General features: G+C 41.0%; 1 protein-coding gene across 1 annotated transcript; it reads left to right on the forward strand.

Moving 5' to 3' along the window:
* Positions 1-836: 836 nt before the first annotated feature.
* LOC110507786 (suppressor of cytokine signaling 5) lies at positions 837-10,368 on the forward strand. Its single transcript, XM_036965428.1, has 3 exons — positions 837-927; positions 1,114-1,142; positions 6,894-10,368. The coding sequence occupies exon 3, from the start codon at positions 7,062-7,064 to the stop codon at positions 8,718-8,720; it is 1,659 nt and encodes a 552-aa protein (XP_036821323.1). The 5' UTR covers positions 837-927; positions 1,114-1,142; positions 6,894-7,061; the 3' UTR covers positions 8,721-10,368.
* The last annotated feature ends 13,450 nt before the right edge of the window (positions 10,369-23,818 follow it).

The following is a 23,818-nucleotide window of genomic DNA, read 5'->3' on the forward strand; positions in this document are numbered from 1 at the left end:
CCTCCGGTCTGAAAAAATAAAATAAAACTGGTCATAATGACCATCGTTATGTTTGGAGGAAAAAGGGGGAGGCTTGCAAGCTGAAGAACACCCTCCCAACCGTGAAGCACGGGGGTGGCAGCATGTTATGGGTGCACTTCACAAAATAGATGGCATCATGTGGAAAGAAAAGTATGTGGATATATTGAAGCAACATCTCAAGACATTGGTCAGGAAGTTAAAGCTTGGTCGCCAATGGGTCTTCCAAATGGACAATGACCTCAAGCATACTTCCAAAGTTGTGGCAAAATGACTTAAGGACAACAAAGTCAAGGTATTGGGGTGGCTATCACAAAGCTCTGACCTCAATCCTATAGAAAAGCGTGTGCGAGCAAGGAGCCCTACAAACCTGACTCTGTTACACCAGCTCTTGTCAGGAGGAATGGGCCAAAATTCACCCAATTTATTGTGGGAAGCTTGTGGAATGCTACCTGAAACATTTGACCCAATTTATACAATTTAAAGGCAATGCTATCAAATACTAATTGAGTGTATGTAAACTTCTGACCCACTGGGAATGTGATGAAAGAATCAAAGCTGAAATAAATAATTCTCTCTATTATTCTGACATTTCACATTCTTAAAATAAAGTGGTGATCCTAGCTGACCTAAAACAGGGAATTTTTTACTAGGATTAAATGTCATTAATTGTGAAAACTGAGTTTAAAATGTATTTGGCTAAGGTGTATGTAAACTTCTGACTTCAACTGGATTATATAAGAAACTTTGCAACAGTTACATATAGCCTTATCATAGGTCATTCTGATTTATCATACCTATGAGTATGGATTACAAGTGTGTATGTTTTGCATGTAATGGTGCCATCAGTACATTCCATTCCAGTACACTACATGCCTAGTCAGTTAGTCAACAACATCAGGAGACTCAGTAAGTCAATATTTACAAACTACAATATATGAACTGCATGTACATTCATACATTTCGTCTGGATAATACACCAATCCATTTTCAATACGTTTGCTTTGAAATGTCCTGTGTTATAGATTACATAGAGTTACTTTGATTTTTGTTTTTACTTCCGGGTTGTGAACTTTTCCTGGTTTTATTCACTAGCTTTTGGAGAGAACAACGAAGTTTTTATGGTAAGTAAATTGATCTGATCAAAATGATATAACATTTTCATTACAGTATAACAGTACGGTCAAATAAGGAGACTTCACGAACATTCCTTTGTAATACTTTTGAGCGAACCTTTTTTTCCCCTTGATGTTGCCTTCTGTTAGCTCAACTAGCAAACTTGCTTCCGTTATCATTAACTATTTTAGTTCGTTTTTAGCACATTGACAAAGGGTGTTTGTTATGAAACAAATATATATTGTTTGTGTCTAAGGTTTAAGTAAGCTAACGCATCTTGCTAAAGAAAATAGTGATTCCTGAGACGTTTCAGAAGATGCTAGGCTAATGCTACATAGCCATTTAGCTAGCTAACGTTAACTGGCTAGCCAGGGGCACCGCTTCAATCGCATCCAGCTATAAAATAACTCTTGCGTCATCTCCGTTATTAAGGAAGGAAGGGAGTAAGTCAGTTATCTACCTGGGTTCTCAAGCATTTTGGAGCCAGGAATCCCATTTGTCATAGCAAATTCATCAGGAACCGCCACATAATCAGAACACAACTGGAGTGAGAAAAAATAGTATACAATGAGATTTACTTTGACTTTGGCATTGCATGTTCGGATGAACGAAGTCTCTACCCCTGGGAAGGAACTTTTTTAGCAGTTGTATTTTTTTTAATTAACACATTTTCTAGGCTTAAAGCACATTTTCTGCAATTCTACATATTTTGTCATGCAGCGGAGCGACTTTTTGTTGTTGCAGCTTTAAACCTCAAATACAGCAATTCCACACATTTTGCCAGGAGGAAGTCTCATGGCAAAATTTACAATGAACATTTTATTGGTCACATACACATATTTAGCAGATGTTATTGCAGGTGTAGCGAAATGCTTCTGCTCCTAGCTCCAACAGTGTAGTAGTATCTAACAATACACATAAATCTAAAAGTTAAATAATAGAATTAAGAAATATATAAATATTAGGATGAGCAATGTCAGAGTGACATTGACTAAAATACAGTATAGACATATGAAATTAGTTAAACAGTATGTAAACCTTATTAAAGTGATAAGTGATTCCATGTCTATGTACATAGGGCAGCAGCCTCTTAAGGTGCAGTGTTGAGTAATCGGGAGGCAGCTGGCTAGTGATGGCTATTTAACAGTCTGATGGCCTTGAGACAGAGAGACTGAAAAACAGCTTCTGTCTCAGCTTTGATGCACCTATATGGACCTCGTCATTGGATGATAGCGGGGTGAACAGGCCGTGGCTCGGTGGTTGATGTCCTTGATGATCTTTGTGGCCTTCCTGTGATACCGGGTGCTGTAGGTGTCCTAGAGGGCAGGCAGTGTGCCCCCGGGGATGCGTTGGGCAGACCACACCACCCTCTGGAGAGCCCTGTGGTTGCAGGGCGATGCAGTTGCCGTACCAGGCGGTGATACAGCCCGACAGGATGCTCTCAATTCTGCATCTATTAAAGTTTGTGAGGGTCTTAGGAGCCAAGCTGAATTTCTTCAGCCTCCTAAGGTTGACGATGCACTATTGTGCCTTCTTCATCACACTCTCTGTGTGGGTGGACCATTTCAGGTTGTCAGTGATGTGTACACAAAGGAACTTGAAGCGTTTCACCTTCTCCACTGCGATCTCGTCGATCTGGATAGGGGTGTGCTCGCTCCCACGATCAGCTCCTTTGTTTTGTTGAGGGAGAGGTTGTTTTCCTGGCTCCACTCCGTCAGGGCCCTTACCTCCTCCCTGTAGGCTGTCTCATCATTGTTGATAATCGGGCTACTGCTGTTGTCGTCTGCAAACTTGATCAGGATCAGCATAGTGGAGGTGTTGTATCCTACCTTTACCACCTGGGAGCAGGAAGTCCAGGACCCAGTTGCACAGGGCGGGGGTCAGACCCAGGGCCCGAGCTTAATGATGAGCTTGGAGGGTACATTGGTGTTGAAGGCTGAGCTATAGTCAAAGAACAGCATTTTTACATAGGTATTTGTCTTGTCCAGATGGGATAGGGCAGTGTGCAGTACGATGGTGATTGCATCATCTGTGGCTCTATTGGGGTGCAAATTGCAGTGGGTCTAGGGTGTCAGGTAAAGTGGAGGTCAAATTATCCTTAGCTAGTCTCTCAAAGCACTTCATGATGACAGATGTGAGTGCCACAATGCGATAGTAATTTAGTTCAGTTACCTTTGCTTTCTTGGGAACAGGAACAATGGTGGACATCTTAAAGCAAGTGGGGACAGCAGACTGCGATAGGGAGAGATTGAATATGTCCGTAAACACACCAGCCAGCTGGTCTGCGCATGCTCTGAGGACGTGGCTAGGGATGCTGTCTGGGCCGTGAGCCTTGCAAGGGTTAACGCTTAAATGTCTTACTCATGTCGGCCACGTAGAACGAGAGCCCACAGTCCTTGGGAGTGGGTTGCGTCGGTGGCACTGTGTTATCCGCGTGATTGCCTTATAGAGGGGATAACTACACTGTTTGTATTCAACCATATTCCCAGCACCTTGCCGTGGTTAAATGCAGCGGTTCGCATTTGCGTGAATGCTGCCATCTACAGTGCCTTGCAAAAGTATTCGGCCCCCTTGAACTTTGCAACCTTTTGCCACATTTCAGGCTTCAAACATAAAGATATAAAACTGTATTTTTTTGTGAAGAATCAACAACAAGTGGGACACAATCATGAAGTGGAACGACATTTATTGGATATTTCTAACTTTTTTAACAAATCAAAAACTGAAAAATTGGGCGTGCAAAATTATTCAGCCCCTTTACTTTCAGGGCAGCAAACTCTCCAGAAGTTCAGTGAGGATCTCTGAATGATCCAATGTTGACCTAAATGACTAATGATGATGAATACAATCCACCTGTGTGTAATCAAGTCTCCGTATAAATGCACCTGCACTGTGATAGTCTCAGAGGTCCGTTAAAAGCGCAGAGAGCATCATGAAGAACAAGGAACACACCAGGCAGGTCCGAGATACTGTTGTGAAGAAGTTTAAAGCCGGATTTGGATACAAAAAGATTTCCCAAGCTTTAAACATCCCAAGGAGCACTGTGCAAGCGATAATATTGAAATGGAAGGAGTATCAGACCACTGCAAATCTACCAAGACCTGGCCGTCCCTCTAAACTTTCAGCTCATACAAGGAGAAGACTGATCAGAGATGCAGCCAAGAGGCCCATGATCACTCTGGATGAACTGCAGAGATCTACAGCTGAGGTGGGAGACTCTGTCCATAGGACAACAATCAGTCGTATATTGCACAAATCTGGCCTTTATGGAAGAGTGGCAAGAAGAAAGACATTTCTTAATGATATCCATAAAAAGTGTTGTTTAAAGTTTGCCACAAGCCACCTGGAAGACACACCAAACATGTGGAAGAAGGTGCTCTGGTCAGATGAAACCAAAATTGAACTTTTTGGCAACAATGCAAAACGTTATGTTTGGCGTAAAAGCAACACAGCTCATCACACTGAACACACCATCCCCACTGTCAAACATGGTGGTGGCAGCATCATGGTTTGGGCCTGCTTTTCTTCAGCAGGGACAGGGAAGATGGTTAAAATTGATGGGAAGATGGATGGAGCCAAATACAGGACCATTCTGGAAGAAAACCTGATGGAGTCTGCAAAAGACCTGAGACTGGGACGGAGATTTGTCTTCCAACAAGACAATGATCCAAAACATAAAGCAAAATCTACAATGGAATGGTTCAAAAATAAACATATCCAGGTGTTAGAATGGCAAAGTCAAAGTCCAGACCTGAATCCAATCGAGAATCTGTGGAAAGAACTGAAAACTGCTGTTCACAAATGCTCTCCATCCAACCTCACTGAGCTCGAGCTGTTTTGCAAGGAGGAATGGGAAAAAATGTCAGTCTCTCGATGTGCAAAACTGATAGAGACATACCCCAAGCGACTTACAGCTGTAATCACAGCAAAAGGTGGCGCTACAAAGTATTAACTTAAGGGGGCTGAATAATTTTGCACGCCCAATTTTTCAGTTTTTGATTTGTTAAAAAAGTTTGAAATATCCAATAAATGTCGTTCCACTTCATGATTGTGTCCCACTTGTTGTTGATTTTTCACAAAAAAATACAGTTTTATATCTTTATGTTTGAAGCCTGAAATGTGGCAAAAGGTCGCAAAGTTCAAGGGGGCCGAATACTTTCGCAAGGCACTGTATATACGGTTTTTGGTTTGGGTAGGTTTTAATAGTCACAGTGGGAACAACATCCCCTATACACTTCCTGATGAACTCAGTGTCAATGTAATTCTCCGAGGCAACCCGGAACATATCCCAGCCGTGTGATCAAAACAATATTGAAGTGTGGATTTCGATTGGTCAGATGAGCTGTGATAGACCTTAGCACGGGTACTTCCTGTTGGAGTTTCTGCCTTTAGGAAGGGAGGAGCAGAATGGAGTCTGTTGTGGAGAATCGTAACAAAATTGAACACTTACAAGAACTTGTGAATTCAATATAGGCTTTTAATACAAACATATCAGAAGCCTAGATGGTCCACGGAACACACACTTTTCCAGAGCACTGGCTCTGATTTATACACATACAACATATGAGTCCATCCCACATGCATGACCCCCTCCTTTGTATGTCCCTCTGACCTTGGTATGTCCAGCTGTCCTATGCTCTCATGGCCTTACTTTGGCTTCCTGTCCTATACAATAGACAATGCATTTTACCAGAATGGCAAATGCACTCTATCTTTCTCTTGTGGTACAGTATTATGTTTCTTCCTATATGTACATCTTTCTCCCACAAGTCCTGATCTGATTTGCCGACGGGAGGGCGGGGGAGGGCCTTGTAGCCATCCTGGAAGGTAGGGTAACAATGGTCTGTAGTTTTTGAAGTGCGATTACTACAGACAATGTGTTGATAGAACATCGGTAGCGTTTTCCTTCAATTTGATTTGTTAAAATCCCCAGCTACAATATATGCGGCCTCAGGATTTGTGGTTTCTTGTTAGCACAAAGTCCAGTGTAGTTCCTTGAAGGCTGTCACGGTATCGGCTTGAGGGGGAATATACACAGCTGTGGCTATAACCGAAGAGAATTCTCTTGGGACGGTCGGCATTTGATTGTGAGGTATTCTAGTGTGTTTATGTTCAAAAACATTTTTCAAAAACATTGTAAGGGGTATACAAGAAGTGTTGTGGAATTTTTTTTAAATGGTAAAGTACTGTGGATACCAATATCCCTGTGAGCCTTCCAGACCCATGTTGCCCAGCGTAAATTCTAGATTAAAGGAGCTGTACTATAATTCCAGGAAATGACCTTGTACTTTATCTACAGTAATAGTGGAGTGAAATTACAAAGCAACAAATATTACACCCTCAACTTATTCCACTGATCCTTGGCCAAAATGAATTTAATCTGAGTAATATTAATTTCAGATCTGGTCCCGGACCCCACTTTGAGAACCCCTGATCTACTAGATGGGTTATTGACAATGAATATAGTTTATTGACTGTACCAACCGATAGTCTTTGCTGTCAGGGTGCAGCAAAAATACCTTTTCAATGTTTGACATCATGTTTTGTTAATTTAAAGACATTTTATGAGTTTTATCCTAGTTTTAAAAAAAAATACATTTCTTGTAGAAATCAGTTGACAAGTCTAGTGTGATCAAATTTTTTCTGGCATGCTTTAAAAAAATCTTGCTTATAGGCCTTAGTTATATTTAATGTACATATGATCGTTTACCCCTAATTGCTGCAGCTAAGAGAAATTCTGTTTTTTGTTTCTCTTGTAGCCCCAAGTGACTGTGACAGTGATTCATGGGACATGCTATTGACAGCCTTTGGGAAGATTCTGAATGGGAGGGCTTGCTGCTGAGAACTGACTACAGCCACAAATCACCTTTTCCCTGCAGCTGACCCCGACTGCAACTACCATTATTCCAGCCCATAATTAACCTGTCATGTCTGAACCAAAGGAGTCGGGTGATCGTGGGAAAGACAGGGAGCGGGGCGCCCGTCCCAAGGTGAGACAGAGCCGGTCTGAGGAGAGAAGAGATGCCGGCGGGGGGCAAAAGGGAGGAAGAGGAAAAAAGAAAGGCCAGACGTCCCATGAGCAAGCTGGGGAGCGGCCTGTCAGCGATGGGTTTGAGTATGGGGACCTGCTGACTGGTCTGGAGCCCAGGGACCGCTGTTCCTCCTCTCCACTGAAGGAGGGCAGGAGATGGCAGGGCCTGGAGGGGGTCACTTCACTCAGCCAGGACAGGGGGACTGCCAGGCTGGCACAGGGGACAGCTGAGCCACCAACCAGTGAGGCTGAGGGCAGGGGGGCAGGTGGCAGTCGCACACTCCGCCAAAAGATCCAGGATGCCATGGGGCAGTGTTTCCCCATAAAGACCAACACTCCGTCGTCCAGTTCCACTCAGCATGTCTTTATGCCACAAGCTGCTGCTGCCGGGGCTGGGTCCTCCTCGCGCCGCAAGATCCACCTTACTGAACTCATGCTGGATGACTGTCCCTTCGCTGCAGGCACCGAGCTGGCTCAGAAGTGGTACCTCATCAAGCAGCACACAGCCCCCATCTCCACACCTCCCGTAGTGGACACCTTGGTGGTCAGCGCTAGTGCCTCTGCCTCAAACTTGGCCGCCGTGGTGGAGGATGTGGATGACCGGTTACGAGAGCGCAGGCGCATCAGCATCGAGCAAGGCGTGGAGCCGCCACCCAACGCAGAGATCCACACGTTTGAGGTGACGGCCCAGATCAACCCTCTGTACAAGCTGGGGCCCAAACTGGCCCATGGTATGAATGAGCTTGCAGGGGATGACAGAGCTACCATTCACCAGCAACAGCAGCTGCTTCTCCAGAGGCAACAGCAGCACCAGCTCTTGCTGCAGAGCTGTCTGGACACTCTCGATGAGGTGGTGGCCGTGGCCGTGGCCTCCTCCTCTTCTGCCTCAGCATCTGCCTTGGTCCCTGTCTGTGAAGCTGCTTCTGTGCCTGACCCCATGGTTGACCCTGAGGTCACAGCCAGCCTCCAGCCAACCAAAATTGTTGTGCCCCAGGCTGAGGGTCCCCCTACTCAGGACGGCTATCGCATCCACACCCAGATCGACTACATCCACTGTCTGGTGCCTGACCTGCTGCAGATCACTAACTTACCCTGCTACTGGGGTGTGATGGACCGCTATGAGGCCGAGACACTGCTGGAGGGTAAGCCAGAGGGCACCTTCCTGCTCCGCGACTCAGCCCAGGAAGACTACCTCTTCTCCGTCAGCTTCCGCCGCTACGGCCGCTCGCTGCACGCCCGCATCGAGCAGTGGAACCACAACTTCAGCTTCGACGTGCACGACCCCAGTGTTTTCCATGCGCCCACCGTCACGGGGCTGCTGGAGCACTACAAGGACCCCAACTCCTGCATGTTCTTCGAGCCTCTGCTGTCCAACCCCATCCACCGCACCCTGCCCTTCAGCCTGCAGCACGTGTGCCGGGCGAGGATCAGCAGCTGCACCACCTACGACGGCATCAACGTGCTGCCCATCCCCAACACCCTGAAGAAACACCTGAAGGAGTACCATTACAAGCAGAGGGTGAGGGTACGGAGGATGGACACCTGGTGGGAATAACAAAGACCTTCTGGTGGAAGTGAACCACAACTAGGCTACTAACTTAACACTATGGAGGCAGGCCTCACTCAGTGGACAACCAGTTGACTCACTCCATTTTCTTCCATTTCGCTCTATTAACATACCTACCTACTGCATTCACTGTATACCTAGCTACCTGTTTTATGTATTTATAATTTACAATATAAGACCAATGTCTTAAACTCTGTGGATACTATGTTATTTCAATTCTGATGCACATTCACCCATTTTTCTCTGCTCACAATAAACTTTGGATTCATGGTAATGATACACCATGTGTGTAGAGGTGTATCAATTCTTTGGGTTGAAGTGAACAGAGTCAAGGCTGGTTTGGTGACAATATGGAACACATACAGGTCTAATAATGGGTCAATGAATTACCATTGCCAAATGTAGGGTACTGGAGATGAACAGATGTGACTTCTAGTAGATAATGTGGATGGCATCCTGCTGGCAAGCTGCTGAGGACCTAGCTGGTGGTATAAACCATTTGCAAATTAATTTTTTATATATTTTGTGTCATTCCTTTGAAGGCGAAAGAAAGGTACTTGAAAGGGAATTTTTGACTCGTCCTAATTACTTGAATAATCCAATACTTTCCTGTATAGCCTATAGTTTTCAGAGGTAAACTAAAACTATGGGGTGTAAGGCAGGTAAATGTCTCAAGCTTCTATCCATGTGAGATTTTACCGTTGTTACTTCCTATCAAATTAGAGCACATTGAAGCCATTGCTGAATGCCTAACACAAAATGAATCCAATTGCATGCGAGTTGAAGCCGTTTGTCAGTGTTAGAGCAAACAGACAGTGAGTGACGATAATAGAGCTGTTTTTTGTGGTGCTGAGAACAGAACATGAAGCAGCACCTACTGAGAAGAGCTGAGAACAGTGCTGAGAACAGAACATGAAGCAGCACCTACTGAGAAGAGCTGAGAACAGTGCTGAGAACAGAACATGAAGCAGCACCTACTGAGAAGAGCTGAGAACAGTGCTGAGAACAGTGGTGAGAACAGAACATGAAGCAGCACCTACTGAGAAGAGCTGAGAACAGTGCTGAGAACAGAACATGAAGCAGCACTTACTGAGAAGAGCTGAGAACAGTGCTGAGAACAGAACATGAAGCAGAACCTACTGAGAAGAGCTCTATCTCTGTCTAGCTTTGGTCTATTGATCTTCTCAGCCTACCACTGAGCCTGTGTTGGAATCAGAGTAATGATGATGGAAGCACATTTAGGCTACCCTTACGTTTTGATTATTGAGTCATTGTGCCTTGTGCTTTGAGGCTATTGCTGTAGCCTGGTCCAATATACACATTCCAGCATGATGGTGATTTTCAGAAGGCCTCCATTTTGTATTGCGAAGTAATCTCAATATCATGTTTCAGTAGTGGCTATATCAAAGGGAGCATTGTATTATCAGAAAATAAAACTCCCTTTTTAGTACCTTGTCCTCACATGACCTGAAAACCTTACCAAGCTGTTGTTGAATTTATGCCATCTCGCTGTCGATGATGCTTGCGCCTGGAAGGCTGATGAAATGATACAGTTATTTGTACATTTACACATCCCTTCTGCTGGGACTAAAAGCAGATCTGGAAGAATTCAATAAAGCAGACCTCTAATGTGACAGACAGGAAATTGTATTTGCATATATAAATAGAAACTATCCCTTTAGTAAATTAATTGAATGGAGGACCCATTCATGGATTAATTAAAGAAATACATTTTTGTATTTATTTAACCTTTTTTAACTAGGCAAATTAAAGAAATGAATGCCTTTGTAAATGTTCCCAAACAAGACACGGAGAACAAAAAGCATTTAATGCAAGGACTTTCATTTGACGGTTATTTTGGGGACCCATTCATGGATTAATTGCATAATTTACCTATGCAGTGAAGTGATTGACCGCTTTGTGTGAACACAATTTGGTATTAATGGAAACACACAAAGAGAGGCCTCTGTGCTAATTGATGTGTGCAGTGTGCAATAATACAGTGGAGAGTACAGTGGACAGCCGTACAGTGGACAGCTGTCCTGATATTGAGTGAGCATGGAGAATGGATCACTTCTGTCAGCAGTCATCTTAGGAATCATCACTGTGGTATGTCTTCAGATGGAAGCTTTGATTTAATGTGTTTATTTTATTATGCTACTGTTTGTATTGAACCTTTTATCCACTAAGGAGGATGTCACCATACTTTAGGAAAAGTTCCATGGCAGCACTCAAAATGCAGTGTTAGGGAGCCATCCCACTGGGCACAGACTTCATTTCAACGACTAGTTTTGATTGTATATTTGGTTGTTGTCAACTAACGTTAAAACCACAAAAAATATATAATGTAATTGGATTTAGGTTAAAAGTTGGGTGAAAAAAATGACAAAATTCCCTCATGTTTATAGCTTTTTTCAAATCCAGTCAGTTTTCCACATTGATTCAACATCACAGATTTTTTTTGTAGACATGACGTGGAAATTATGTTGATTCAACCAGTTTTTGCTCAGTGGGATCGCCTTGCATATTTCCATAAGTCTAATGCTAAAATGTTTTCTATGTTGGAGGACACATTTAACCCACAAAACCATTCTTGGGCACATATAACTATTAAAGTGTAGTGTTGGAATGTAACAGTGGATGTGAACATGAATGCCTTTGTCTGGCTAGAGATTCCTCCAGCTTCATATGCGTACAGTAAACTCATTCAACATTCAACTTTAGATTTTCTTTCTTGAGTACTCTCTCTGTAGCTCTCCTCTAGAGGTGATAACCGTTGGCTATAGGGGGCTGCAGGGTTGGGCAATGCCCACCCAAAATGTCATGTTGCCCACCCAATGGATTTTGCCTGAGTTAATGTTAAACATATACAATTGCAGTAAGCAAGCTTTGAAACAGCCAAAACATTTCTGACTGCCCACTAAGGCATAATCTTAGAAGTGGCCCAGGAGTTGATCTCCAAGTCCTGTATGTCTTACTGTCTTTGCCCTTCCTCTGACTTGTTACATTTTCCACCAAGTGTTTTTATGACGTGTGATTGATATAATCAAGTTTCCACAGTGGGAACTACAGTATCACATCATGCTATTAGGGAGGGATGATTGCTCACTGTGCTGCTGTGAAGAAGAGCATAGTTATCCCAATGGAAAGCAATCTTGTTTGGCTGAGTACCAACTATGTTTTTGCATGGTACATTTTTCTATTCAGATATCTGTCCAAACAACCTTAATTGGATTTAGAGTGCTGAACAAAGAGTGCTGTTCTGGTTGATTAGGTTTAGATGTTGTTGTGGGAAACTGGGAATACTTTCATTGAGTTTCCCAGAATCAGCAATCCTCCCAGACACGGTAACAATTGCCTTTGTACCCAAAATACACAAAAGTGGACTTTCAAATTAGTAAGGAAAGTAACACTTTTTGGTTTATGACTGGGTCTAAAATTAGTCACCATACTATGTTTAGCTTCAGTCTAATTAGAATCATCCCATCTGCCATAGTGTTTATTAGATGCCTCAATCAACTCCTACGATTGCAATCTCTCATGTTGTTCTAAACATCACTCTCAGTACAACCCACAGAGCAGAGAAGCAGTAGTAACACTGCTGTACAGTCAGGAATGCAGTAGGTGGCTCTAAAGAGCTTCAGCAGACTGTGTGTGTGCGCAGTAGATGGGAGGGTGGTTGTAGGTGGGGTGCTGTGGGGGGAGTGTGACTGCTGCAGCTGCCAGCGCCCTGGCTCTCATCATGCAGGTATTACAGGCGCCGGGGGAGAAGGAGGACTTCACTGCGCCTGGATCAACGTGCCCAGAGGGACAGAAGGCACAGCAAGGCACAAAGTTGATTGGCCACACATACTTAGTCTGTTTGGGTCTTTCCCTTCTTCCTTTGAGGGAGAATATTTTCCCTCTCAGCCTAATCTGTAGAATAAGAAATCGGGGGTGGAGAACACGCTTGGAATGTTCACAACACCTGAAGACAATATGTTCCCAAATAATATGTGGTTCAGAATCATAAAAATCTGTGAAACGGCTCATCGTTGGGGTATGAGTCTCTCAGGGGTGGTAATGTTGTCTGTGTCTGTATGTGTTGGGTCCTGAGCAGGAATATAATCATGAGAATCATCCACTCTGTATCTAGGACATGAATTCAGAGGAGGGTGTATCCAACTGATTCCAGATTCATGCCGGATGGATAAGGCTTGACGAAAGATTCCTCTTGTCCACCCAGGGAGTAGGAATACATTTCAGCGAGCAAGCAGGAGTTGTGCTGGCAGAGGAAACTCTGCAGCTGACAAGTTCTTTCACTGTTACTAAATTAATGCCACAGGAGGCCGGTGGCACCTGAATTGGGGAGAATGGGCTCATAGTAATGGCTGGAATGGAATCAATGGAATGGCATTGAACACCTTAAACACAAGGTTTCTATGTGTTTGATACCATTCCATTGACTTCAATCCAGCTGTTATTATGAGCCGTCCTCCCCTCTGCTGCCTCCTGTGAATGAATCCCACTGAAATTCAGCCTTGAGTATGGATTGCATTATGAATCATCAAAACTACAGGACTTTTTCAAATATTTTTTTTCCTTTCACCAAATAAATACACTTACTTGTGTTGTTAAAGCAGTACTCATAACAGTTTTGAAATATTGCTGAATTGGGTAACTTGTGTTCCCTGAGAAAAGCATTTGGTGAATATATTGGATACCACTATCAGTGATAAGCCCACAGTATCCTACTGTAGATATTTCCCTGTATACAAGCTTTAACTTAGTACATGCACACAGCTTATTTTTTGTCATCCAATATTTTCTTGTTTGCTTAGGGCTTTTGTATGTCCTTACACCACAAAGAAACAGTATGTTGTATTTACAGTATATTTCCAGTGCATTACTTATTCTTTGTACTTGTGTTTTCCCTGTGGCATACTGTATCTTCATGGCAGAGAGTTTCCTGCCTGTCTCATAACCCCTCCCTCTCTCCTGCAGTGGCAAATCCTTGTTGCCACAATGGGAGGCGTGTACAAGAGCCAGCGGATGGCGCACACTTTTGATGGAAAGGCATAGCAAAGAACACCAGACATAGCCCAGAAATGCATTTGCCACAAATGACATATTTATGTTAGAGCCAAGGACTCCTAGCAGTGTTATTATTTTACTTTGACTGTTGGGTTCTTGTATGACTTTATCAATTCATATAACATCTAGCATGTAACGTGTGGATTATGACAGTATCTTAAGGAAGTGATTTGAATGTGCTAATTAATGATGCTGTGATATGGTACTTCAGAGAAAGTGCAGCTCAATCTCCAGAACTAATTAGTAACATTGCTCTCCTTGATGAATAGGCTATAATCCACTATGTAGAACTGTTAAAGCTCTCCTTGATGAATAGGCCATAATCCACTATGTAGAACTGTTAAAGCTCTCCTTGATGAATAGGCCATAATCCACTATGTAGAACTGTTAAAGCTCTCCTTGATGAATAGGCTATAATCCACTATGTAGAACTGTTAAAGCTCTCCTTGATGAATAGGCTATAATCCACTATGTAGAACTGTTAAAGCTCTCCTTGATGAATAGGCCATAATCCACTATGTAGAACTGTTAAAGCTCTCCTTGATGAATAGGCCATAATCCACTATGTAGAACTGTTAAAGCTCTCCTTGATGAATAGGCCATGATCCACTATGTAGAACTGTTAAAGCTCTCCTTGATGAATAGGCCATGATCCACTATGTAGAACTGTTAAAGCTCTCCTTGATGAATAGGCCATGATCCACTATGTAGAACTGTTAAAGCTCTCCTTGATGAATAGGCCATGATCCACTATGTAGAACTGTTAAAGCTCTCCTTGATGAATAGGCCATGATCCACTATGTAGAACTGTTAAAGCTCTCCTTGATGAATAGGCTATAATCCACTATGTAGAACTGTTAAAGCTCTCCTTGATGAATAGGCCATAATCCACTATGTAGAACTGTTAAAGCTCTCCTTGATGAATAGGCCATAATCCACTATGTAGAACTGTTAAAGCTCTCCTTGATGAATAGGCTATAATCCACTATGTAGAACTGTTAAAGCTCTCCTTGATGAATAGGCCATAATCCACTATGTAGAACTGTTAAAGCTCTCCTTGATGAATAGGCTATAATCCACTATGTAGAACTGTTAAAGCTCTCCTTGATGAATAGGCCATGATCCACTATGTAGAACTGTTAAAGCTCTCCTTGATGAATAGGCCATAATCCACTATGTAGAACTGTTAAAGCTCTCCTTGATGAATAGGCCATAATCCACTATGTAGAACTGTTAAAGCTCTCCTTGATGAATAGGCCATAATCCACTATGTAGAACTGTTAAAGCTCTCCTTGATGAATAGGCCATAATCCACTATGTAGAACTGTTAAAGCTCTCCTTGATGAATAGGCTATAATCCACTATGTAGAACTGTTAAAGCTCTCCTTGATGAATAGGCCATAATCCACTATGTATAACTGTTAAAGCTCTCCTTGATGAATAGGCCATAATCCACTATGTAGAACTGTTAAAGCTCTCCTTGATGAATAGGCTATAATCCACTATGTAGAACTGTTAAAGCTCTCCTTGATGAATAGGCCATGATCCACTATGTAGAACTGTTAAAGCTCTCCTTGATGAATAGGCCATGATCCACTATGTAGAACTGTTAAAGCTCTCCTTGATGAATAGGCTATAATCCACTATGTAGAACTGTTAAAGCTCTCCTTGATGAATAGGCCATAATCCACTATGTAGAACTGTTAAAGCTCTCCTTGATGAATAGGCTATAATCCACTATGTAGAACTGTTAAAGCTCTCCTTGATGAATAGGCCATGATCCACTATGTAGAACTGTTAAAGCTCTCCTTGATGAATAGGCCATAATCCACTATGTAGAACTGTTAAAGCTCTCCTTGATGAATAGGCTATAATCCACTATGTAGAACTGTTAAAGCTCTCCTTGATGAATAGGCCATAATCCACTATGTAGAACTGTTAAAGCTCTCCTTGATGAATAGGCTATAATCCACTATGTAGAACTGTTAAAGCTCTCCTTGATGAATAGGCTATAATCCACTATGTAGAACTGTTAAAGCTCTCCTTGATGAATAGGCCATAATCCACTATGTAGAACTGTTAAAGCTCTCCTTGATGAATAGGCCATAATCCACTATGTAGAACTGTTAAAGCTCTCCTTGATGAATAGGCTATAATCCACTATGTAGAACTGTTAAAGCTCTCCTTGATGAATAGGCTATAATCCACTATGTAGAACTGTTAAAGCTCTCCTTGATGAATAGGCTATAATCCACTATGTAGAACTGTTAAAGCTCTCCTTGATGAATAGGCCATAATCCACTATGTAGAACTGTTAAAGCTCTCCTTGATGAATAGGCCATAATCCACTATGTAGAACTGTTAAAGCTCTCCTTGATGAATAGGCTATAATCCACTATGTAGAACTGTTAAAGCTCTCCTTGATGAATAGGCTATAATCCACTATGTAGAACTGTTAAAGCTCTCCTTGATGAATAGGCCATAATCCACTATGTAGAACTGTTAAAGCTCTCCTTGATGAATAGGCTATAATCCACTATGTAGAACTGTTAAAGCTCTCCTTGATGAATAGGCCATAATCCACTATGTAGAACTGTTAAAGCTCTCCTTGATGAATAGGCTATAATCCACTATGTAGAACTGTTAAAGCTCTCCTTGATGAATAGGCTATAATCCACTATGTAGAACTGTTAAAGCTCTCCTTGATGAATAGGCCATGATCCACTATGTAGAACTGTTAAAGCTCTCCTTGATGAATAGGCTATAATCCACTATGTAGAACTGTTAAAGCTCTCCTTGATGAATAGGCTATAATCCACTATGTAGAACTGTTAAAGCTCTCCTTGATGAATAGGCCATGATCCACTATGTAGAACTGTTAAAGCTCTCCTTGATGAATAGGCTATAATCCACTATGTAGAACTGTTAAAGCTCTCCTTGATGAATAGGCCATAATCCACTATGTAGAACTGTTAAAGCTCTCCTTGATGAATAGGCCATAATCCACTATGTAGAACTGTTAAAGCTCTCCTTGATGAATAGGCTATAATCCACTATGTAGAACTGTTAAAGCTCTCCTTGATGAATAGGCCATGATCCACTATGTAGAACTGTTAAAGCTCTCCTTGATGAATAGGCCATAATCCACTATGTAGAACTGTTAAAGCTCTCCTTGATGAATAGGCTATAATCCACTATGTAGAACTGTTAAAGCTCTCCTTGATGAATAGGCCATAATCCACTATGTAGAACTGTTAAAGCTCTCCTTGATGAATAGGCTATAATCCACTATGTAGAACTGTTAAAGCTCTCCTTGATGAATAGGCCATAATCCACTATGTAGAACTGTTAAAGCTCTCCTTGATGAATAGGCCATGATCCACTATGTAGAACTGTTAAAGCTCTCCTTGATGAATAGGCCATGATCCACTATGTAGAACTGTTAAAGCTCTCCTTGATGAATAGGCCATGATCCACTATGTAGAACTGTTAAAGCTCTCCTTGATGAATAGGCCATGATCCACTATGTAGAACTGTTAAAGCTCTCCTTGATGAATAGGCCATGATCCACTATGTAGAACTGTTAAAGCTCTCCTTGATGAATAGGCTATAATCCACTATGTAGAACTGTTAAAGCTCTCCTTGATGAATAGGCCATAATCCACTATGTAGAACTGTTAAAGCTCTCCTTGATGAATAGGCTATAATCCACTATGTAGAACTGTTAAAGCTCTCCTTGATGAATAGGCTATAATCCACTATGTAGAACTGTTAAAGCTCTCCTTGATGAATAGGCTATAATCCACTATGTAGAACTGTTAAAGCTCTCCTTGATGAATAGGCTATAATCCACTATGTAGAACTGTTAAAGCTCTCCTTGATGAATAGGCTATAATCCACTATGTAGAACTGTTAAAGCTCTCCTTGATGAATAGGCCATAATACACTATGTAGAACTGTTAAAGCTCTCCTTGATGAATAGGCTATAATCCACTATGTAGAACTGTTAAAGCTCTCCTTGATGAATAGGCTATAATCCACTATGTAGAACTGTTAAAGCTCTCCTTGATGAATAGGCTATAATCCACTATGTAGAACTGTTAAAGCTCTCCTTGATGAATAGGCCATAATCCACTATGTAGAACTGTTAAAGCTCTCCTTGATGAATAGGCTATAATCCACTATGTAGAACTGTTAAAGCTCTCCTTGATGAATAGGCTATAATCCACTATGTAGAACTGTTAAAGCTCTCCTTGATGAATAGGCTATAATCCACTATGTAGAACTGTTAAAGCTCTCCTTGATGAATAGGCCATAATCCACTATGTAGAACTGTTAAAGCTCTCCTTGATGAATAGGCTATAATCCACTATGTAGAACTGTTAAAGCTCTCCTTGATGAATAGGCCATAATCCACTATGTAGAACTGTTAAAGCTCTCCTTGATGAATAGGCCATAATCCACTATGTAGAACTGTTAAAGCTCTCCTTGATGAATAGGCCATAATCCACTATGTAGAACTGTTAAAGCTCTCCTTGATGAATAGGCCATAATCCACTATGTAGAACTGTTAAAGCTCTCCTTGATGAATAGGCTATAATCCACTATGTAGAACTGTTAAAGCTCTCCTTGATGAATAGGCTATAATCCACTATGTAGAACTGTTAAAGCTCTCCTTGATGAATAGGCTATAATCCACTATGTAGAACTGTTAAAGCTCTCCTTGATGAATAGGCTATAATCCACTATGTAGAACTGTTAAAGCTCTCCTTGATGAATAGGCTATAATCCACTATGTAGAACTGTTAAAGCTCTCCTTGATGAATAGGCTATAATCCACTATGTAGAACTGTTAAAGCTCTCCTTGATGAATAGGCTATAATCCACTATGTAGAACTGTTAAAGCTCTCCTTGATGAATAGGCCATGATCCACTATGTAGAACTGTTAAAGCTCTCCTTGATGAATAGGCTATAATCCACTATGTAGAACTGTTAAAGCTCTCCTTGATGAATAGGCCATAATCCACTATGTAGAACTGTTAAAGCTCTCCTTGATGAATAGGCTATAATCCACTATGTAGAACTGTTAAAGCTCTCCTTGATGAATAGGCTATAATCCACTATGTAGAACTGTTAAAGCTCTCCTTGATGAATAGGCCATAATCCACTATGTAGAACTGTTAAAGCTCTCCTTGATGAATAGGCCATAATCCACTATGTAGAACTGTTAAAGCTCTCCTTGATGAATAGGCTATAATCCACTATGTAGAACTGTTAAAGCTCTCCTTGATGAATAGGCTATAATCCACTATGTAGAACTGTTAAAGCTCTCCTTGATGAATAGGCTATAATCCACTATGTAGAACTGTTAAAGCTCTCCTTGATGAATAGGCCATAATCCACTATGTAGAACTGTTAAAGCTCTCCTTGATGAATAGGCCATAATCCACTATGTAGAACTGTTAAAGCTCTCCTTGATGAATAGGCTATAATCCACTATGTAGAACTGTTAAAGCTCTCCTTGATGAATAGGCTATAATCCACTATGTAGAACTGTTAAAGCTCTCCTTGATGAATAGGCTATAATCCACTATGTAGAACTGTTAAAGCTCTCCTTGATGAATAGGCCATAATCCACTATGTAGAACTGTTAAAGCTCTCCTTGATGAATAGGCCATAATCCACTATGTAGAACTGTTAAAGCTCTCCTTGATGAATAGGCTATAATCCACTATGTAGAACTGTTAAAGCTCTCCTTGATGAATAGGCCATGATCCACTATGTAGAACTGTTAAAGCTCTCCTTGATGAATAGGCCATAATCCACTATGTAGAACTGTTAAAGCTCTCCTTGATGAATAGGCTATAATCCACTATGTAGAACTGTTAAAGCTCTCCTTGATGAATAGGCCATAATCCACTATGTAGAACTGTTAAAGCTCTCCTTGATGAATAGGCTATAATCCACTATGTAGAACTGTTAAAGCTCTCCTTGATGAATAGGCCATAATCCACTATGTAGAACTGTTAAAGCTCTCCTTGATGAATAGGCCATGATCCACTATGTAGAACTGTTAAAGCTCTCCTTGATGAATAGGCCATGATCCACTATGTAGAACTGTTAAAGCTCTCCTTGATGAATAGGCCATAATCCACTATGTAGAACTGTTAAAGCTCTCCTTGATGAATAGGCCATGATCCACTATGTAGAACTGTTAAAGCTCTCCTTGATGAATAGGCCATGATCCACTATGTAGAACTGTTAAAGCTCTCCTTGATGAATAGGCTATAATCCACTATGTAGAACTGTTAAAGCTCTCCTTGATGAATAGGCCATAATCCACTATGTAGAACTGTTAAAGCTCTCCTTGATGAATAGGCTATAATCCACTATGTAGAACTGTTAAAGCTCTCCTTGATGAATAGGCTATAATCCACTATGTAGAACTGTTAAAGCTCTCCTTGATGAATAGGCTATAATCCACTATGTAGAACTGTTAAAGCTCTCCTTGATGAATAGGCTATAATCCACTATGTAGAACTGTTAAAGCTCTCCTTGATGAATAGGCTATAATCCACTATGTAGAACTGTTAAAGCTCTCCTTGATGAATAGGCCATAATCCACTATGTAGAACTGTTAAAGCTCTCCTTGATGAATAGGCTATAATCCACTATGTAGAACTGTTAAAGCTCTCCTTGATGAATAGGCTATAATCCACTATGTAGAACTGTTAAAGCTCTCCTTGATGAATAGGCTATAATCCACTATGTAGAACTGTTAAAGCTCTCCTTGATGAATAGGCCATAATCCACTATGTAGAACTGTTAAAGCTCTCCTTGATGAATAGGCTATAATCCACTATGTAGAACTGTTAAAGCTCTCCTTGATGAATAGGCTATAATCCACTATGTAGAACTGTTAAAGCTCTCCTTGATGAATAGGCTATAATCCACTATGTAGAACTGTTAAAGCTCTCCTTGATGAATAGGCCATAATCCACTATGTAGAACTGTTAAAGCTCTCCTTGATGAATAGGCTATAATCCACTATGTAGAACTGTTAAAGCTCTCCTTGATGAATAGGCCATAATCCACTATGTAGAACTGTTAAAGCTCTCCTTGATGAATAGGCCATAATCCACTATGTAGAACTGTTAAAGCTCTCCTTGATGAATAGGCCATAATCCACTATGTAGAACTGTTAAAGCTCTCCTTGATGAATAGGCCATAATCCACTATGTAGAACTGTTAAAGCTCTCCTTGATGAATAGGCTATAATCCACTATGTAGAACTGTTAAAGCTCTCCTTGATGAATAGGCTATAATCCACTATGTAGAACTGTTAAAGCTCTCCTTGATGAATAGGCTATAATCCACTATGTAGAACTGTTAAAGCTCTCCTTGATGAATAGGCTATAATCCACTATGTAGAACTGTTAAAGCTCTCCTTGATGAATAGGCTATAATCCACTATGTAGAACTGTTAAAGCTCTCCTTGATGAATAGGCTATAATCCACTATGTAGAACTGTTAAAGCTCTCCTTGATGAATAGGCTATAATCCACTATGTAGAACTGTTAAAGCTCTCCTTGATGAATAGGCCATGATCCACTATGTAGAACTGTTAAAGCTCTCCTTGATGAATAGGCCATAATCCACTATGTAGAACTGTTAAAGCTCTCCTTGATGAATAGGACATAATCCACTATGTAGAACTGTTAAAGCTCTCCTTGATGAATAGGCTATAATCCACTATGTAGAACTGTTAAAGCTCTCCTTGATGAATAGGCCATAATCCACTATGTAGAACTGTTAAAGCTCTCCTTGATGAATAGGCTATAATCCACTATGTAGAACTGTTAAAGCTCTCCTTGATGAATAGGCTATAATCCACTATATAGAACTGTTAAAGCTCTCCTTGATGAATAGGCTATAATCCACTATGTAGAACTGTTAAAGCTCTCCTTGATGAATAGGCCATAATCCACTATGTAGAACTGTTAAAGCTCTCCTTGATGAATAGGCTATAATCCACTATGTAGAACTGTTAAAGCTCTCCTTGATGAATAGGCTATAATCCACTATGTAGAACTGTTAAAGCTCTCCTTGATGAATAGGCCATAATCCACTATGTAGAACTGTTAAAGCTCTCCTTGATGAATAGGCTATAATCCACTATGTAGAACTGTTAAAGCTCTCCTTGATGAATAGGCCATAATCCACTATGTAGAACTGTTAAAGCTCTCCTTGATGAATAGGCTATAATCCACTATGTAGAACTGTTAAAGCTCTCCTTGATGAATAGGCCATAATCCACTATGTAGAACTGTTAAAGCTCTCCTTGATGAATAGGCCATGATCCACTATGTAGAACTGTTAAAGCTCTCCTTGATGAATAGGCTATAATCCACTATGTAGAACTGTTAAAGCTCTCCTTGATGAATAGGCCATGATCCACTATGTAGAACTGTTAAAGCTCTCCTTGATGAATAGGCCATAATCCACTATGTAGAACTGTTAAAGCTCTCCTTGATGAATAGGCCATGATCCACTATGTAGAACTGTTAAAGCTCTCCTTGATGAATAGGCTATAATCCACTATGTAGAACTGTTAAAGCTCTCCTTGATGAATAGGCCATGATCCACTATGTAGAACTGTTAAAGCTCTCCTTGATGAATAGGCCATGATCCACTATGTAGAACTGTTAAAGCTCTCCTTGATGAATAGGCTATAATCCACTATGTAGAACTGTTAAAGCTCTCCTTGATGAATAGGCTATAATCCACTATGTAGAACTGTTAAAGCTCTCCTTGATGAATAGGCCATAATCCACTATGTAGAACTGTTAAAGCTCTCCTTGATGAATAGGCTATAATCCACTATGTAGAACTGTTAAAGCTCTCCTTGATGAATAGGCTATAATCCACTATGTAGAACTGTTAAAGCTCTCCTTGATGAATAGGCCATGATCCACTATGTAGAACTGTTAAAGCTCTCCTTGATGAATAGGCTATAATCCACTATGTAGAACTGTTAAAGCTCTCCTTGATGAATAGGCCATAATCCACTATGTAGAACTGTTAAAGCTCTCCTTGATGAATAGGCTATAATCCACTATGTAGAACTGTTAAAGCTCTCCTTGATGAATAGGCCATAATCCACTATGTAGAACTGTTAAAGCTCTCCTTGATGAATAGGCCATGATCCACTATGTAGAACTGTTAAAGCTCTCCTTGATGAATAGGCTATAATCCACTATGTAGAACTGTTAAAGCTCTCCTTGATGAATAGGCCATGATCCACTATGTAGAACTGTTAAAGCTCTCCTTGATGAATAGGCCATAATCCACTATGTAGAACTGTTAAAGCTCTCCTTGATGAATAGGCCATGATCCACTATGTAGAACTGTCAAAGCTCTCCTTGATGAATAGGCTATAATCCACTATGTAGAACTGTTAAAGCTCTCCTTGATGAATAGGCCATGATCCACTATGTAGAACTGTTAAAGCTCTCCTTGATGAATAGGCCATGATCCACTATGTAGAACTGTTAAAGCTCTCCTTGATGAATAGGCTATAATCCACTATGTAGAACTGTTAAAGCTCTCCTTGATGAATAGGCTATAATCCACTATGTAGAACTGTTAAAGCTCTCCTTGATGAATAGGCCATAATCCACTATGTAGAACTGTTAAAGCTCTCCTTGATGAATAGGCTATAATCCACTATGTAGAACTGTTAAAGCTCTCCTTGATGAATAGGCTATAATCCACTATGTAGAACTGTTAAAGCTCTCCTTGATGAATAGGCCATAATCCACTATGTAGAACTGTTAAAGCTCTCCTTGATGAATAGGCTATAATCCACTATGTAGAACTGTTAAAGCTCTCCTTGATGAATAGGCTATAATCCACTATGTAGAACTGTTAAAGCTCTCCTTGATGAATAGGCTATAATCCACTATGTAGAACTGTTAAAGCTCTCCTTGATGAATAGGCCATGATCCACTAT

Source organism: Oncorhynchus mykiss, chromosome 27 (genome assembly GCF_013265735.2).
Source record: "Oncorhynchus mykiss isolate Arlee chromosome 27, USDA_OmykA_1.1, whole genome shotgun sequence".
NCBI lineage: Eukaryota > Metazoa > Chordata > Actinopteri > Salmoniformes > Salmonidae > Oncorhynchus > Oncorhynchus mykiss.

What these genes read in the sequence shown, in the direction of transcription:
- LOC110507786 (XM_036965428.1), top strand. Translation starts at nt 7,062, where the DNA reads ATGTCTGAACCAAAGGAGTCGGGTGATCGTGGGAAAGACAGGGAGCGG.